General features: G+C 42.5%; 1 protein-coding gene across 2 annotated transcripts in view; it reads left to right on the top strand.

Annotated features, from left to right (window-relative positions):
* Positions 1-17,663, top strand: part of wwox (WW domain containing oxidoreductase) — a 123,093-nt gene that overhangs the window by 880 nt on the left and 104,550 nt on the right. For both annotated transcript variants that reach the window (XM_084555118.1, XM_084555117.1), the window contains exons 2-5: positions 518-582; positions 896-953; positions 1,380-1,549; positions 9,602-9,708. In XM_084555118.1, coding sequence (XP_084411244.1) covers positions 518-582; positions 896-953; positions 1,380-1,549; positions 9,602-9,708 — 400 coding nt within the window. The remainder of the gene's footprint in view (positions 1-517; positions 583-895; positions 954-1,379; positions 1,550-9,601; positions 9,709-17,663) is intronic.

Below are 17,663 nucleotides of genomic sequence, written 5' to 3'. Positions count from 1 at the left end.
ATCAGTGATGGGACACTGGGACAGTACATCACACCGACCCAGAAAGTGTCAAATTTGAATTTGGTTATTCAAGGAAATATCATGGCATTATATTAATATCTCAACTTAGACTGTACGCCAGTGTCTTCCATTGACATGGTAGCATATTGATAGTCTGCATTCCTAGATGATGTCCAGTACTGGTTGTCTTGTGTGAATAGTCCATTTGCTGTCTCATGTGCTTATACCACATGTAACATTTGTTGGAATTGTGTGTCTTTTATCTGGTACCATCGTGTCTCATCTGCTGTTATGATTGTGTGTGGTTTTGTGAAGTTACCAGCGTTGTTTTTTGTCTCTTTAAATGTACAATATAAACCAAGAGACTGCAGAAAATGCACCTCTTTTTTCCTCGAAATAAAAAGTATTGATATCAAGTAGATGCTTATCTGTTTGTTGTGCTCCCTGTTTACACAAGTTTGAAGACAAAAACCATTCAAATTTCTAAAGTCTTTATCTGCCTCTTTTGTACCAACAGCCACGATGAAATGAAGACCCAGTGGGAACACCCCAAGACAGGAAAGAAAAAACGTTGTGCTGGAGGTTTGCTTTATTTCTTTGTTTTTTTCATTTTTAAATACATTTTTGTCTGCTCAAGTGTCACTCATCACATATGCAAGTGTGAAAAATAATGACAATATCAGTTGCAATACCTTCAGGTGACTACCCAGTTGCTAATAAGTCTCAGTTTGAATTGTGCATCACTTTCTCTCAGCATATAGAAACATAACTAAAATGTCTTTGTGTGCACCAGTGCTATAGTCATACCCTTACAACCATGCAACTGGACATATTTCCTACATGAATTACATTTTTCACAAATCTATTAATTTCATTCCTGTTCATTCTACTGCAGATCTACCATATGGTTGGGAGCAAGAAACTGATGAAAAAGGACAAATAATTTATGTTGAGTAAGTAGATTCATGATTAAAATTATCTTCTTCTTTTCCTTTTTGGCTGTTCCCTTCAGGGGTCCGCCACATCGATTCATCTGCTTCCATCTCGCCCTATCTCTTATATCTTTTTCTCTCACACCAACTACCTTCATGTCCTCCTTCACTACATCCATAAACCTCCTCTTTGGTCTTCCTCCAGACCTCCTGCCTGGTAGCTCTAACCTCAACATCCTTCGACCAGTATATTCACTATCCCTCCTCTGAACATGTCCAAACCATCTCTCTCAAACTTTATTTGCATATCCTCTCACATGAGCTGCTCCTCTAATGTACTCATTCGATTCATGACTGAAGTTACGTTTTAATTTGGGTTTGTGGGACCTGTTTGCAGTCCTGAGCTTATACCTCTATCACAGCTCCTTTTTCCTCTGTTGTTTTCAGTCACATAAACAAGCGGCGCACGTATTTTGACCCGCGCCAGGCTTTTACGGTGGAGGATGTGGTTGTGAAGCCAAAGCGCTACGATTCGAACACCGCTGCCCTAGAGATCCTGCAAGGTCGTGACCTTTCTGACAAGGTTGTCCTCATCACTGGTGGCAACTCGGGCATTGGTGAGTTTCATAATATCTTCGTCTGTTTTCTCTGTCTGTTTATGTGCTGTTATGTTGGAAATCGTCAATGAAGTGAAGCGTGTTTTCTCAATGATACCACTAGGTGGTGATGTGGTATAGTAGAAAAGAGTTTGACAATGTATGTCCCCCATCTCTCTGCAACCAGGCATTCATCAACATTAGCCTCCAAAATGATACACTTAGACTCAACAAATCACTCCTTAATACCGAACATGACTGTATTGAAGTTCATTAGCGGGGCTGAATTGGATGTCATTGTTAACTGTAATGAATGGCGTCCATTTGTACCCTGCAAATGCACGACTCACCGTATAATGGTGGAAACAAATGTATTTCCCCTTTCCTTTAGTCTAAATTAGCACAAGTACTGGCCATTTGTTCAGACTTGCTGCTTTGTTCGAGAGAGATAATGACAGCGTGAGGAAAATCAAATAAACATAAAATCGTTAATTGTCTTTATATTCAAATTCTTTGTCCCAAGGAAAGTCACAGCAGTGTAATTGCTCTGTGTGTATTATGAGATACTGCAGGGCGGCACTGTAATACACAGATTTACAGCAGCCTGGGGACCTTCGCTGAACAAAGAAGCCTGTGAACTTCCTGACCTTGATGTCCCTCTGTCTTTATTACTACATTGTTTAAAAGGAATACAAGTCTGAATGTTCTGATAATTGATGTATTACATTTTTTTTTTTTTTTTTTTAATTGTTGCCAAGCTACATAACGTTCAAATTCTCCTGATATGCCTAGATACCAACCAAACAAGGCCTTGGCACTCATTTATGAACATTTATTGTGTATTTTAATTGCATAGGTTAATATGTAAAGTTTGAAATGGCACAAATAAATCATATATCAGTAATCACTACACAATCATGGGACATGCATAAATATAAAGTAGTTTTGTATCCAGGATAAGATTAGCCCCATCATACAATATCTTAACGTGTGGCACGAGTCAAATGCACTCATGCAATGGTCTCACAGATGAATAAAACTAAACTTTATGTCTTTATGTGAAACGATATGTGTGAGAGGTCAAAAGTACACTTAAGCTGTGGAGAGGGTTTCCACTGAAACAACTATTATTCAGCCAATTATTCTGCGTTAAATTAGGATAAATCAGGATGAATTTTTCTGCAGGGTAATGGAACGTGCATGAAATATAACAGAGGCTTGTCTTCTGTAAAAAAAAAAAAAGAAGACCAGTACTGACTTGAATGTGTTTTTTTGCCTCTCGCCAGAACTCAGTCATTTTCTTGAAGAACTTTTGAGATGGGATTATGTGAAAAGCACTGTCAACGTCCCCCGAATTTTTTGTGCGGTGCAATAAACAATTGCTGTAGCTCCAAGGATTGTGTAATATAACAAAATGATGGGGCCTTTTGATAAGTAAGTAGGTGTTGATCAGTTATTATAGAGGGAGATTGGAGATGATTAATAATAGTTTTCACCACAAGAGGGCACAGGAGATCCATGATGTGCTGCTGTTGAGGTTTTAAAGCGCTATCGTATTAAAAGCGTCACATGTGCCTGTTTTTGCCTTAATTAGAAGGAAAAAAAAAAAACAATCCACATTTAACATTTGTTGGGATGCATTCAGTAAATAAAAATATGTTCATCTGAAAAGAGCAGCTTTTCACCAAAGTCTGTATCAAGTAGCTGCAACACGCAGGCGTTTTTATAGCGTGTGAATACTTAATAAACCCATATTAACATAACCTTTGTTTTACTCCACCGCATATTAAATATGCAGCAGACATAATTAACAGTATTCTAATAGTAATTGCTACTTCTCGTGTACTCCTTTGACATTCCTATAGTGAAATGTGGTTATGCCAATTGGTTGGACCCACTTAGCATTTTAATGGCATCAATAGTGTTTTAATCCAAGTGTCAAGGCTATTTCCATTTTCTTCCTCCACAGCAAATGTGACATTTTTATTAGTAATAGTAGTATATTATTTAATTAGAACATTTACATTTCATCTTTTTAATTTAGTTCTTAATGCACACGAACATGAAAAGCACATATATGAATTTATTTATGCATGAAATGTCATAGTTTTGTGACCCGCCTTGAAGCTTCATTGCAGCAGCGCTGGGAGGCGAGACAGTAATGTCTTGCCAGTGTGATCACTGCGCTCAGTTTGCAACATTAGTCTTCTTCCCTCTGTTTTCTTTAGTAAATTAAAAACAAGTACCAACCTGAATGGTAATTTTTAATTGTGATAATGGAAATGAATGATTGTAGTTTGTTCCCCCTTCCCTGCGCGTCCCTCTAGCCCTCCCTCCCCCTCCTTTTTAAAGGTTTTCTTACTCTTATAGACCTGTGGTTGTACACCTGTACCTCTGCATTGATTCCTAAGCGGCTTTGACCCAGACCTGAGCCTCCTATCCATCCCCATTACGCACTCCTGCTCTGGCTCTAATTCCCCCCTATCAACTAACTCTCAGGTTATTTACTGGCCAGGGGTCCGTGGCACAGTTGTCCTTAAAGGGCCATTGTCATGATACCATGGGCTCCCACTTGAGAGACAAAAAAGTGATGATTTTAAAGAATAAAATCAGTGCACAACATCTTCTTGTAAAATTAAAATATCATTTTTTTTCAGCACTTGCTTTCATATGTAAAAAACCCAAAAAACTCTGTTTAGCACAAGCTGTTTCCTAAAATACTTTTCCCTGCCGAAGCAGAACTATATTTGTATTGTCCTCTCTTAGCACATGCAGTCATATTTGCCCCGTGACAGCTCTTCTGGGAACTGTTTGTATGCGCATTTATGTGTCCCAGCACCTGGGGAGCATCGTCAGTCTCCCAGGTGCCATGTTGTCAACGTAACATATGTTTAATAGTGGTCAGAAATAACATATTGACCCACTGTCTCCCTCAGATAAAACACTCAGGCTGGGACAACTGTCTTCCATGTGCTATTTTTTCTTGCGCTCAGTGCAGCATGTCGGATGCACGCAAGAAACATGCTTTCTCAATTTCTGCAAACCGTAGTATGAAATTGTATGAAATTGTCTAGAAAACTGTTTATAGTTCGTGTGTTCTTGCATATCATTCTGCTTTTGCTGTGTTTGTTCTTTTATTACGTTGACATGTTTAGTATTTATGAACTTTCTGCACCCCTTCTGTACAGCGTCTTGATGCAGAGCGTTACCTACAGCGGCAAAGCTCTACTCAGTCTAAATGCATGCGATAAATTCCACATGGTATTGCTGTTAAGGTCCAGGGTCAATGTTGGAATAAGAAGCAAAAAAGACTGAGGCGGGCCAGACAGGGAATAACAAGGATTTGGAAAAGAGCGCTTTGTAATGTTTTAGTATCTCTATGCATTGTCTGTGCAGTGTTTTAGGACTTTCGGTGTTATTCTTATTCATGAAAGACTAACATTGTTCCATATTTGTGTTGATCCCAGTGTTGTGTTGTGAGGATTAAGTGTCAGGCCGGTGCTCTCCTCTCTCTGGATGGAGAGATCCCTAAGCATATTCAGTGAGTCGCAGAGCTGTGGGAGCCTCTGTGTGCAGATTAAACCCATAGCCCAGCTTTGTGGCTGATCATTAGATTGAGGCAGATTTGTTAAGCATAACTGCCATTAAATTGGCTGCAAAGCTCTGGTATTTACTGCACTACTGTTTATGAATAAGGACCCCCTTAAAGACCCGCGCAGCGATGCGTTAAACCCGAGCCTCAGTAAGGAGGGAAATGCATTATTCATAGTGGGAGGAATTAGATGGATAAAAAGATGTTCCTGGTGAGGATGGCATGCGGTGTCTGTGTCTCAGTGCGTGTGTGTCTCTGAGCATCTCTGAGTGGCCGCGTGTGGTTTAGATGACATCCAGAGTGCATCTGTGTTTATACGCTGAAGTCTGATAGTGTTTTTGTGCGCGCCCGTGTCCGCTGGGGGGTCCGGCCCGGCCCGCGCGCTGCTCCGTCTCCTCTTTGTCAGCTCGTGCGCCGGACTCCCGGGGAAATCGAAGGAGAGCTTTATTTTATTTTTTTCTTCATCGGGCATTTCATGTCCTCACTGATGAATGTGTTTATTGGCTACGTAATGAGAACCAGTTATGGTTGGTTAGTCAAATTATTCAACTTTATTAACCTTGGGTGAAATTTGCTATGCAGACCCAAACTGGTGTAACATGCATAGAGTATTAGGCTGGAGGCTAGAAGGGTTCAATAATGATTACAGCTCTAATATAATAGAAGTGAAGTGGTTAGAGAGAGGATGGAATACATATATGTGCTTAAAGGCTGTAGGTAAAATAAAATGAAGGGGTATTGGGTTATTGTGTGTAGTCAAGTAGTTTATGAACCTATCGAGTTTACAGTCTGCAGATGATGAGGGGATGAAAGTTACATGATGGGGGGTGGGGGATTTTTGATGACAGTGATGAAAATAGCCTTAACGCTCAGCAGACACTGTATGTGCGCACGAGCAGACCGCCGGGGTCTGTGTTTATCCGTGTGAGTGCGATCTGGTGTGGTGTGTGTTTATCAACTTCTTCTCTGTGCGTCCGGCTGCCGGAGGACCAGGGATGTCCAGTGCGGTGTGAGGCCATGATGAGAGATTGTGTAGGGAGTTGGAGGTTGCCACAGAGGGTCAGGGAAAGAGAAAGGGGGTGGGTGGGTACTAGATAGGATGGAGGGGGGGCAGGAAGGAGGCAGAAAGGGGACAGGGAGGGGTAATAGAACCACTCCAGTGCTCTCGGCCGGAACAGCTCAACCTTGGGCTGTAATTACTAACCATACATTCCACTTTTGGGGTGACATCTCCCTCCTCTTGGACTAATGGAGGGGAATTAGAGGGGATCTTAAAAGTCAGAAAGAATGGGGGGAGTTGCGCCGTTGCTCACTTCTTGGACAAGAAATACGCCGCGGCCGCAGGAGCAGGTGAACTCATCACCGAGACAGTCAGGAGTTGGAGTCTGTTTCCGGAAGCACTCCACTGCCCGCTTACTAACCGCTTTCTGCATTCAGTAAAAGACCGCCATTTAGTGATCAGAAAACTGGGATATTTATTGAAATAAACTGCTTAAATTGTCGTTTCTCTAATGCCCCGTTGTCTCTCATGTCAACCTCCACTTTTCAGACAACATAGGGCCTGTTCAGACCTTTGCATTAAGCTCCGATAAGAGCGATCACATCACGTAAAAGACACAGATTTAAAAAAGAATTTAAAAATGCGACACTGAATCGGCAGCGTTGGATCAGATCAGCAGGAGCGTTCAGTTTTCACTCTTGATGAATCTACTAATTTATAAACACTTTACCAGCTCCAAGGCCCAAGAATTTAATGAATAAATCAAACTGACAACGGAAGACAAATTAGACGGATAAACAGAATTAAATAGTGTAATTAAGAGCCGCATATGTTTCATATTTATCAGTTGCTTCAGAAATAGAACGCGCAACATATTTTTATGTTGCACATTACAGTTAAGATGCCTTGTAATTGATTGAGGTGGGGTAACACTGTATGTATGTATGCGGTCTGCTCCGTGCTTGCTCTCGCGTTCCTGGAGCACAAATTCCGCTCTGGTGAAAGGGGACTGTGGGAACTCGACGTGTTTACCCACAGGTCTTGTAATGATCTGGATTGACTTCTGTTTGCCCAATTGTACTGCAGAGCTTATTTTAGTTAAATGCCTCTTTGGAAGCAGATCAAGAGAGAGAAGGAGCAGGCAGCTCCGTTTGCCAAATAAACACGTTTACTGACGAGGCTGGTAATGATCTCATTACATTGAGCCAATACACCTGTGTACGAGGGGGGATCCGGAGAGGGGCGGCGGGCCAGGGCGGACAAACAAAGCGTGAAATCACTAAATCACACTCATTATTGGGGGATATCAGTAGGGCCAGGATCCTAATGTACCATGAAGAGCATTCACTGCTTAATAGACATTTTACACATTTTTTATACATTTTATACATTACAGTAAAACACATTTTCAACAATAGCTGAGCCGTTTACTGTACTCTTTGTTACGTTGTGAAGCTTCAGGGTGGAAACAATCAAAGGGGATTTATCTCCCAGCTTCTGAAAAAAGTTCACACTTAGACTATTCTTCTTATACATCCTCATTTGCTATGTCATTACCTGATTAGACAAAAGAACCTGGATGAGCGTTGCAGCCCAGCCCGGCCTCCTGTGTGTTGTACAACAGCTTATGGCGTCTGTCGATCCGCCAGAGCAAAAAAAAAAAAAAAGAAAACCCCTGCCTGACCCCTTGTCATGTTCCACCATCAGCATACAATGCTGGAACAGGCTCCCTTCGTTGTACACCTGACCAAGAACTAATTTCAGTGCAGCCCTCTCCACCGGTAACATGGGTGAGAGGGCGGGAAGTCTCTGTTAAAGCAACGCCACTCTCGTTATTTCACAATTAATGTCAAGCCCTTGTTATTTGTCATTGCAAATACATGGCTTCGGTGCTGCTGCCGTTGTCGCTGCCATATTCTAATTTGTTCTCCATTATGGAAAACACTGGCGTCGATTAATTTCACTTTCATGGTTTGTACACACAACAAGTGAGTGTGAGGTGGTGTTGTTTACCAGACGCCAGCGCTCTTGTCCAATTTATGAAGGCAGAGCGGTGCTTTTAAATGGCGCTATGTGAAGAAAAACACACATTTAAAGTATACAGTGGCTGTATTGTTAAATGTATTCCTAGACATTTTATTATTAGTGGTAGTAATAGTAGTATTTTGAACGACGCTGTGATGGTTTTATAACATTTTCTGCTACACGTGCAAATCCAAAGCATTTTTCTTTTTTTACACTGCTTATTTTTTTTTCTTTTTTTCTTTCTGTCATGATGTTTTTATTTTCATTTCCGTTCCCTGCGAGTGAAATGGTCTCCACTCACAGGCACAGTCCCCTCCATTACACCTAATAAGGTGTCATATAATTTCATTCCATGCTTCACTTGTCAGAAAGGGCCTTCCAATCCTACTCCAATTTTGAGTTTTAATAGATATTAGTCCTTAACACTCTCCTCACAATTAGGCCTCCCAGTTTTGCTCTTAATGAAAATCAGATTAAGACATATAATCTAATTACAGCCCATATTAATCCACCCTCTGATACACTCTGCCTACTGCTCTGCCTCTCAGACCCTCCTTGCCGTGATCAGTTATTGAGCCCGTCAGTTTGTCAATCAGGATGCTCACTCTGCACATCTGGTTGGACCGAAATATATGATGCTCTGTGCTGTTGGACTTTTCCATGACACGCTGAGGGACAGTAAATGTCAAAGGAAATAAATATACGGTGAAAAAAAAAAAGTTAATCTCGTAAATTAATTCAACCTACGGGATGAAATGACCCATTTAGACTTGTAATTTAGAAATGAACTTCTCTCCCTCTATCTTTAGTTTTTGTCAGTTTTATCGTGACTACATGATTTGGATGGAGCCATGAAGTTGTCTCGGACGGACTGATAAATTCTGTGCATATCGGGACGCGGACCACGTTTCATGGGAGAGACGTCCTTATCAGAGGCCCTTTGATGTGCGGAAATATCGACACCGAGGCTCAGTTCGATCGTCGCGTCTGTTCGGTTGCTGCTTCTATTATGACAAGTGTTTTCATAATTAGTGCCATCAGTGTGTAATTATTAGCATAATTAACAACCGACCTCCCTTCTGCTAAACTCGGCGTGAGCAACGAGACCTTCTCGAGAGCCGGCGGTCAGATCCAAAACTTTATCTGAGACGAGGAGAGGAAGTCTTGAACCACAATAATTCAATCAGTTTCATCACTTCAGAGAGAAATGATTAACTCCCCCTACTAGACCACTGGGTTACTCAATGAAAGGAATTATATGGAAAATTGATGGGGATTTTAACTTACAGCCGCCTGCCTCCCCATAACCCCCCGCTGCATTAGATTCCACCCCGGGAATCAAAGTTATCTTCAGAAATAACTGATCTTTGAAGCATTGCACGCTTTCATTCTTTTTATTTTTTTTTTCTCTCTTCACGTCTTTGTCTCCCTGTCTGTCTCCATCCTCTGGTCTCAGGCTTCGAGACGGCCAGGTCTTTTGCTCTTCACGGTGCCCATGTGATCATAGCGTGCCGAAACCTGTCCCGGGCCAGCAAGGCAGTCAGCGTCATACAGCAGGAGTGGGTAAGTGACCCCTATTGTTTTCTGGAATGGGTCTAGTGATATTATTGTACTTGTTTCTTCCTGACAAGAAATCCCATGAAAACCAACAATGACTCTTCGTGTATTCAAAGCATAACATACAGGAGCTGGTTCCTCTGTGCCTCAGACATCAGACTTCCAAAAACTATTAAAAACACATCAGTGAGCCACACTGGTGCAACAAGGAGCACACGCCAACCTGTTTTCGTGAACACTGACTAACAAATGTTTTATCAGTGACTGGAAATAGAAAACCACTCACTTTATTAAGTGATATTATTAAAAAAATATCATTAAGAAATTATCTTTGTGCTGAGAATTATAGACAGGCAGTAGTAGCCCAGACTGTAAGTGTTTGGAACGTGAAATCAGGCCTAATATTGTCCTAATATTGTGTAGGTCTCCCTTGCGCCTCCAGAACAGCTGTGACTTATCAGAGAATGGACATGGGCCTTCTGAGGGTGTCCTATAGCAACAGGATGTTGTTAGTGGGGGCCTTTGAGTCCTGTGGGTTGAGGGGAGGGGCCTCTGTGAATCAGAGTTGTTCTAGTGCATCCCACAGATAATTTATCAGTTTGGGATCTAGTGAATTTGGAGGCCAGGTCAACACCTTGTGCAGTTTTTCATGTTTTTTTTAGTTGTTCCTAAACAGTTTTTGTGTGTGAGTCTGTGTCAGGCTGCATCCTGCTAGGGATGGCTGCTGGCATCAAGGAGTGTCATTGCTATGGGGTGGGGGTGCCTGGTCTGGTCCAGGTGAGTGGTATGTCTAAGTAACATCCACACCAATCCCAGGTCCAAAAGCTTCCCAGCGGAACATTGAATTGTCACAAGATGGTCAATGGTATTTATGTCACCTTTTCAGCGGTTTTAATGTTGCGGCTGATCGCTGTAGATTATAACATTTTAACACATATTGCCCAAAGTTTATGCAAAAATAATTGCTGAAATGCAGAACCCCAAGAACAAAAAAAAAATGTATAACTAGTCTGAAAGGTATGTCTGTCCATCCTGGATGAGGCCGTTCTTTTCCTTTTTAATGTTAAATGTGATTTACTTCCTCATCTAAGCTATACAATAAGAACACATGGTGTAAGAAGATCTCTGAGGCAAAGCTGTGATAGGAAGCTGTATAAATACAAAAAGTTTCAGTGTGACATGAGAACGTTCAGATGTCTATAAAATCTACATATTCAGGTATCTCTTAAAAAAAGAAGAATATCTTCCTAAATTCAACTTTATTTTTTCACAAAATGTGTGCAGACGTTACAGGAACAGTGAGGCAACATCTTTGTGTCTCTCTGTGAAGCGAGTGAAAGAGAGAGAGAGAGCTAAACGGGGGGGGGGGAGGGAGAGGGAGAAAAAAGTGAGAGGGCATCTGATAATTACCTGAGATTATTACTCTAATATCGCTGCGCTTGTGACATGTCCCCAGATTTACGAGTGTGGGAAAATAAACAAGTGAAATGTGGGTGCTGGAGCAGAAAGAATAAGCCATTAGCACTGGGTTGATTACAGAGAGCAGGACTTGAAGAAGGAGAGTGAGTGCTCAGCGCAGATATGAAGAGAGAGGCTGTGAAGGAGGGAGAAGAGAAAGATGGAGGGAGAGAGAAAGAAAGAGGGAGAAAGAGAGAGCGAGGGAGACAAACGCCTTTGAGCGGGAGTAGATCTGCAGTGTTTAAACTCACCAAAGTCTCTAATTGAAATATGCCCCTGGGGCTGTCAGCGCTGCTCCACAGTGTGAAACCCGGCGCTTTGTCTAAATGAGTGAGAAAAAAAAGCTCTGATCCGGGACCAGATTTTGTAATCAAATTGATTTTCAAGCTTCACACCTGCCACAGAATTATCCAAGATGTTAAATGTTACAGGATTACCTAGAACTGCCTTTTAAAGAATAGATAATTGTAACCTCTGCCGCGGAAATGATCATCTATTTGTGGTATATTGACAAGTAGCACGCGTGGATTGTCGGCAAATTTATTTAACGAGACAGTTAATAGAGTTTGGTATAGTTCGAATGGAGCAGGAGTGGTGAATTAGCATTCCCTAAGCTCACTTCCTTTTCAAGGAATCCCCCTGTTATAGGCTAATGAATAAAAGTCACAATATCAGAATAAATCTTTGCAGCAAATTCTCCCCTCTGGCGACATTATTAATAGATTCAGGAGAAGAATAGAAAGGAGGATTAATCTTTAAGATGATGGATGGACTCTGCTTACCTTCCCATGCTCCTATGTTAAGGTCATTTTGATAAGAGGGTATATTTTGGGGTCCTCTGTACAAAAGGTCATCATATCTACTTCCAGGTCTCTCTCTGAGTTCCGCTCTGCCTGCCAGGACTGCAACTGCTGTCCCGATTGCACAAGGCCTCTGACCTCTAACTACCTGCTTATTATTACTCTGAACTCTCCCTTTCTCTAACCCTCTATCTCTCTCTCTCTCTCCCCGTGTCTGGCTTTGAGGTCTAGCGCTGCCGTTCAGGGGTGAGAGCGATGTCCCGCTCGCGGCGCGGGGCGGCGCGGTTCAGCGTTGCACCGCGCGCTGACAGTGGGTGTAAAAGCTGGGGTCGCTGATGGATAATAGGCAGGTCAGGGCGGGCAGGAAGAGCAGGGTCGGAGGGCTCATCCTTCCCAGCCAATCATGCTGTGTTCTGCCAAGAAACGGCTGCAGCGTAAACAGAACAATACACTTTACAGCAGATTCCTGGAAGAGAAAAAACTCTGCTCCTGCTGCTTTATCATTATCTAATGGGGAAGTATTTGTATTTAATACATTTAGCCGTTCATTCATTAATGACTGACATTATTGTTTGGCACTTGATTTTATTACCTCTTTGTGTTTCTGCCAAGGGTTACTTACTTTCTTATTGTGTTTATGCTACTCACTGTTTTCATGATGGGACTTTAGCTGCATCTTCCCCTCCGCTGTCCTTAATCTGAGGAGGAATGTGTTATTTTCTCTGCCTCTTTGTGCCGTGAGCTGAAACCCCTCTGCCAGGCTCATTAGGGGAGTTTAGAGTGGCGGAGAGGGGATAAACATTTACCTTATGATTGTGTTTTACAATAAGCCCGATGCTGGTTGCCTTTATAGAGTTCAGAGGGGGCTGTTTTTACAGGCTGTGATGAAGCCACAGTAAAACCGGGGGATTAAGCAGCAGATGGGTGCTGGAAGAGATGGAGGGAGAGGAAGGCGGAGGAAGAGGAACTATTAACACAGATATGCTCCTAAAAGCAAGATACATTTGTACGTTGATTCATGATTATCTTGATTTTATTACTGTTTGCACCCTAATATTTCTGTGTATATTATAAACTCTGCAGTGTCTCTCCTACACTTTAACTACAGAGCATTTTCCCATAGCCCCTTACCTATCCATCTGATATTCCACTCACAGTACGAGCAGGTTAAGTTGCTGGTTAACAACGAAAGTGTTGCCCGTGCGCCAGAGATTTATATTTCCTGATTGCCTTTAAAATTATGCTTATCTTTGACTCCAATGCCTCCCTCGGAGAGCCGTAATGGACTCCCCTGAGATGTAACCCTCTACTTGGTGGGGCAACCAAGGCCCTTGGCCCCTGAGTAGAATACAGCACACAAACATATGCATATACACGTGTGCCCCGGTCTTATTTTGTAATTTCGTTTCTTTTTTTTCTTTTTTTTATCCAAAATGCTCATTTCCCCCACTGCCCCTTTCTGCAACACATGCTAATGAGATGCTTTGTAAGGGCGTTAATTAGCGAGTTAGTCACTGATTGCTGTGCTTGTTTTTATTGTGTGTGTGTTGATGTGTGTGTGTGTGTGAGGGGGGGTATTAATATGGCTGTGTGCCGCAGAGGAGAGTTCTGTCAGGGTCTGCTCTGGAACCAATTAGGCTAAAGCTCAGTGTCCACTGAGGCTGCTGGGAGAAAAAAATAAAAGTCTGCTGCTTGCAATGTCAAACAGCAACATTAACACAGGCCAGAGAGGCAGAGCAAGACAGGCAGACAGAGAGCTGATAAGCAGCGGTCATTCATACAGGCAGCCAGACCGTCTGATGGACGTACAGCTCCTCTGCTCAGTATGAAGACCAGGCAAAGAATGCACTCTACCACAAACTGCTATCTTCACCATTTATATATATATATATATACGTGTATATACAGGATGTAGGATAATGTAACATCACAATCAATGAGACACAGTGTTCCTTTTCCAAGCTTCTGCTATTTCAGGTGGAATGACTGGAGTTTAATAAAAGCAGGAATGGTCTTGAAAGACAGCCGGAAAGAAAGAAGTGCAGTGTAACCTTGAAGATGTCAGTACATAAAGTTCCCATACCTTCCCGATGCACCCCTCTCACCAATTCACGCTCGCTTTTCCCTGCTCGCCGCTCATGATTTATAAGAGACTACCACATGTTTATGCGTCGTGGCCTACATACAGCAGCGTGAGGTGGCAAAGTTAGAGATGAGTTTCTTCCAGAGAGCTGCTTCCCCGCGTGACCGCGTTCGTTTGGATACGTGCATGCTTTCAGACCCCTTTTTTCTGTCACCCCCACTCTACCTTTAACCCGAATCACGCTGGTTTGGAGAGGGGAAACGGTTACGTGCGCTTGTGTGCGTGAGCCTGGATTTGTCCCGTTTGCCCAGTGCATAACCTCCTGTGTCAGTCTGACAGGCCCTTTGCCCCGCCGGCCACTGTGCCATGCCACGCTCCTCTGGTTGAGGCCAACAGGAAGTGACACGTATGAAACGCTGACCTGGTCGGTTGCAGCCCCTTCAGGGCCTCAGGATGCTGCTCTTTTAGTCATTGTTCCCTTCTCCTCCCTCACACCGTGGATTTTTTTCTCTCTCTTTCAGAAAGGCCTCTAAAGACTCTTTGCCCTCTCAACTCTCCTTTCGGTTTCCTACCACATTTTTTTTTTCTTCTTTTCACTCTTAAAACGATTAAGGAAATTTCAGCCCATTTCCCAGGTCAGTGAGCAGGTCTTCGACACTCTCCTGACTTTCCAGAAAGCCCAATAGATCATAGTTAGTCCTTATAGGTCCTACATCTTGAGACATTTAGACTGAAACAACAACACACAAACAACTGTTTCACAAAATTTCTTAAATTAAAACTCACCAAAGTCTCTAACTGTCATTTGGGATCACTGACGTGGTGCTGTTTCCTTCGTTTTTAAAGCGTACGCCAAGGTAATTTTTTCTGCATATGGTTTTGCTGACATATCATGTTGAAGCTTAGATAAATCCGGCGGTGATTGTTGTCGGTGACGTCAAAGCTCGTATTTAAGTAGCCCGCCAGCCCTTTTTCACATTGTCCCCAGACTATGACAACATTACACCTGCGCTTCCACCTCCCCCTGTTCTTCCAGTCGTCTCCTCAGCTGCAGCCACTAAATCACTCGTTCACCCTTATTTCCAGGATAAGGCGTTGTGCAAATCGGTCTCTTTCTTTGCATATTAGTAGCATGTGTCTGCCTCTCCGGGGAGACCTTCTCATCTCTCTTTATTTACTTATTTATTTGTTTTCGTCTTGCTTTCCAGTCTGCGGACTGGGAATAAAAAGGTACCGCCTTCCTCAGTTATTATCTACTTCAAGCCTTACACTGGAGCGAGCAGAAAGGATGCATCGAATGAAGGTGCAATTGTGATATGTAAATTTGATGAGAATTTTTTTTTTTCCTCAAATTTATCCAGCTCCGTTTCCTCCAACAAGCGACCACACAACGCAGAGGAACGGCGATAAGATTTACTATAATATACCACTGAGCATTTCTTTACATTACACAGGTGACGCTTCCAATGCAGCTCGTGGGAATACTAAAGGAGGCTTTGTGTTGTATAGACTGTTAGTATAAAAATGTAAGAGTTGAATACCTTGAAGTTTCACAGTAGTAAGCATTTTATATGTGTGTGCGCATCTATGTAACACACGCCACAAGTTCAGTTTGCACGCACACTTGCGTGCGCACACATGCACATTGCACATGCACACCCATCCACATGGTGTGTATTTAAATGCTTGATTATGCATTTTGCATAGCTTTGGGACATGCATCACTCTTCCCAGACTGCTAATAAAGTGACCAGGGAGATGGGGAACCTAAATGAATCCTAAAGTGCCTGGCTTGCATTCCTCACTCTCTCTACCGCTCTGCTTAGTTATTCCAGCCCGTCGTGAAAAGCTGTGCGCCGCTCAGCTCTGTTCCTCCTTATGTCTGTCTGCTGTAGCCAGGTGCTCTGTCTCCTGAAGAGGTGTGGTCTGCTCCTAATTGCCTGGACCACAGTGAACTATGGGCAAATGCTCTGTGTGAAGGAGCACCATGGAGGAATAATTTTGAATAAATCACATAGTTAGCCGGTTGATATTTTCTGCTAAATAAGCACTTCAGCAGCCGTCTCACAATGAGGTGTGAGCGTTAGAATGATGGGTCACTTGCCATAGGTCATGTTGGGGAGGATTTAAATGATTTAAATGATGTCGCTGCCACTGAAGGGGACAGGTTGAGGAAGGATGTGTAAGGCAGCACCTCTTTGTTGTTTGAACCTGACATATTCTCATCATTCTCTCTTTCACTTTCCCCTCTGAAGGAGGGCCCATAGCCCTGGGATGAGGGCTTCTTATGATGAGAGGGGTGAGAGGTTGCTTGGATCCCTTTCACTCTTTCTCCCCCTCCTTTTCTCTCTGCCAGCAGAGAATGTTTTTATTGAAGTCTGAGAAGTGCTGACCACAGAAAGACAAGTCCAGCTCGCGCCGTAATGTTTTAAATCAAGAGATGAGCCAGTGGTAATAAGCTGCAGCCAAATAGACTGAGGCTTAGTTGTCTGCCAAACAAGCAAACATGATAATGTTGAATGCGGAAAACCATCTGGCACCTGACTATAACATTTATCTGCTGTTACCCCAAGCTCTTTTACCATCTTTAGCACAGTTTGAAATGAGCGTAGAGTCTCAGATCCTGTGACAAAGTTAATAGGAAATGCAACAGGCTAATTAGATTTAATTCTGTTTTTGATGTCTCCGTGAGATTTAAAGCTGAAGCTGTGTCTCATCATCTTTCATAACCCACCAAGAGCGTATTCAAGCCTTAGATGGGATCCCAATGGGTATGTAGGAATGCGTGCGTACGTGTTTGGTTCCCTACATGTGTGTATTTCACATACGAGAGAGAGAGAGAGGAAAAGGGAGAAGGACGGGACAGTGTGGCCTGTTGTCGGTTTGTGTTTGTTGTGAAGGACGGAGGGATTGTCCGCTAATGAACAGACATGCGCGTCACAATAAGTCAACAGCTGCCACGTCCGACCAGTCTGACACCGAACGTCACAAATTTCAATGTCAAACCGATCAAAAGTACCGCTCGCAACTTTCTCCATAGTCAAATGCCCTCTCTCTAAAGGAATAAAGGGATGCTGTTGCGCACATGATGAGAATGGGCAGTGTTTATCTTAAGCGCTAAATGGACTAGATCTGGCATTTAATAGAAACATACAGATTTATATGTTATATTTTGTTTATTTTCAATAATTTAATTTCCACAAAATCAGTTTAAACTGCAGCATTTTGATGCAGACCTCTGCACATCATCTTTTTTTTTTTTTTTTTACTGTTTTCTGCTGATATGGCTGTGTCTCTGAGCCTTGTCTTATGTTTATAGGACATCCTCTGCAGTTACGTCTCATGGAATTGATACCAGTGAACTGCTCCAGGCATCCAAACAATCCCGCCCAGGGCAGAGCTATCATTATTTTCTGGGAAGTTTGTGTGTGTATGTGCACATGCAAGTTTATATATATATATATATATATATATATCTATATATCTGTGTGTTCGTATGTGCTTTGACACGGAGTTAACACTGGTTTACAGCTTAATCAGTCTGTGTAACTGAATGCATATTTATCAGAGAGAAAATTCATGCTCAAAGAATCAGACCTCAGCCCATACATCATTATCAA

Source organism: Chelon labrosus (genome assembly GCF_963514085.1).
Source record: "Chelon labrosus genome assembly, chromosome: 11".
NCBI classification, from domain to species: Eukaryota; Metazoa; Chordata; class Actinopteri; order Mugiliformes; family Mugilidae; genus Chelon; species Chelon labrosus.
This window is presented reverse-complemented; position numbering and strand designations above follow the sequence as displayed.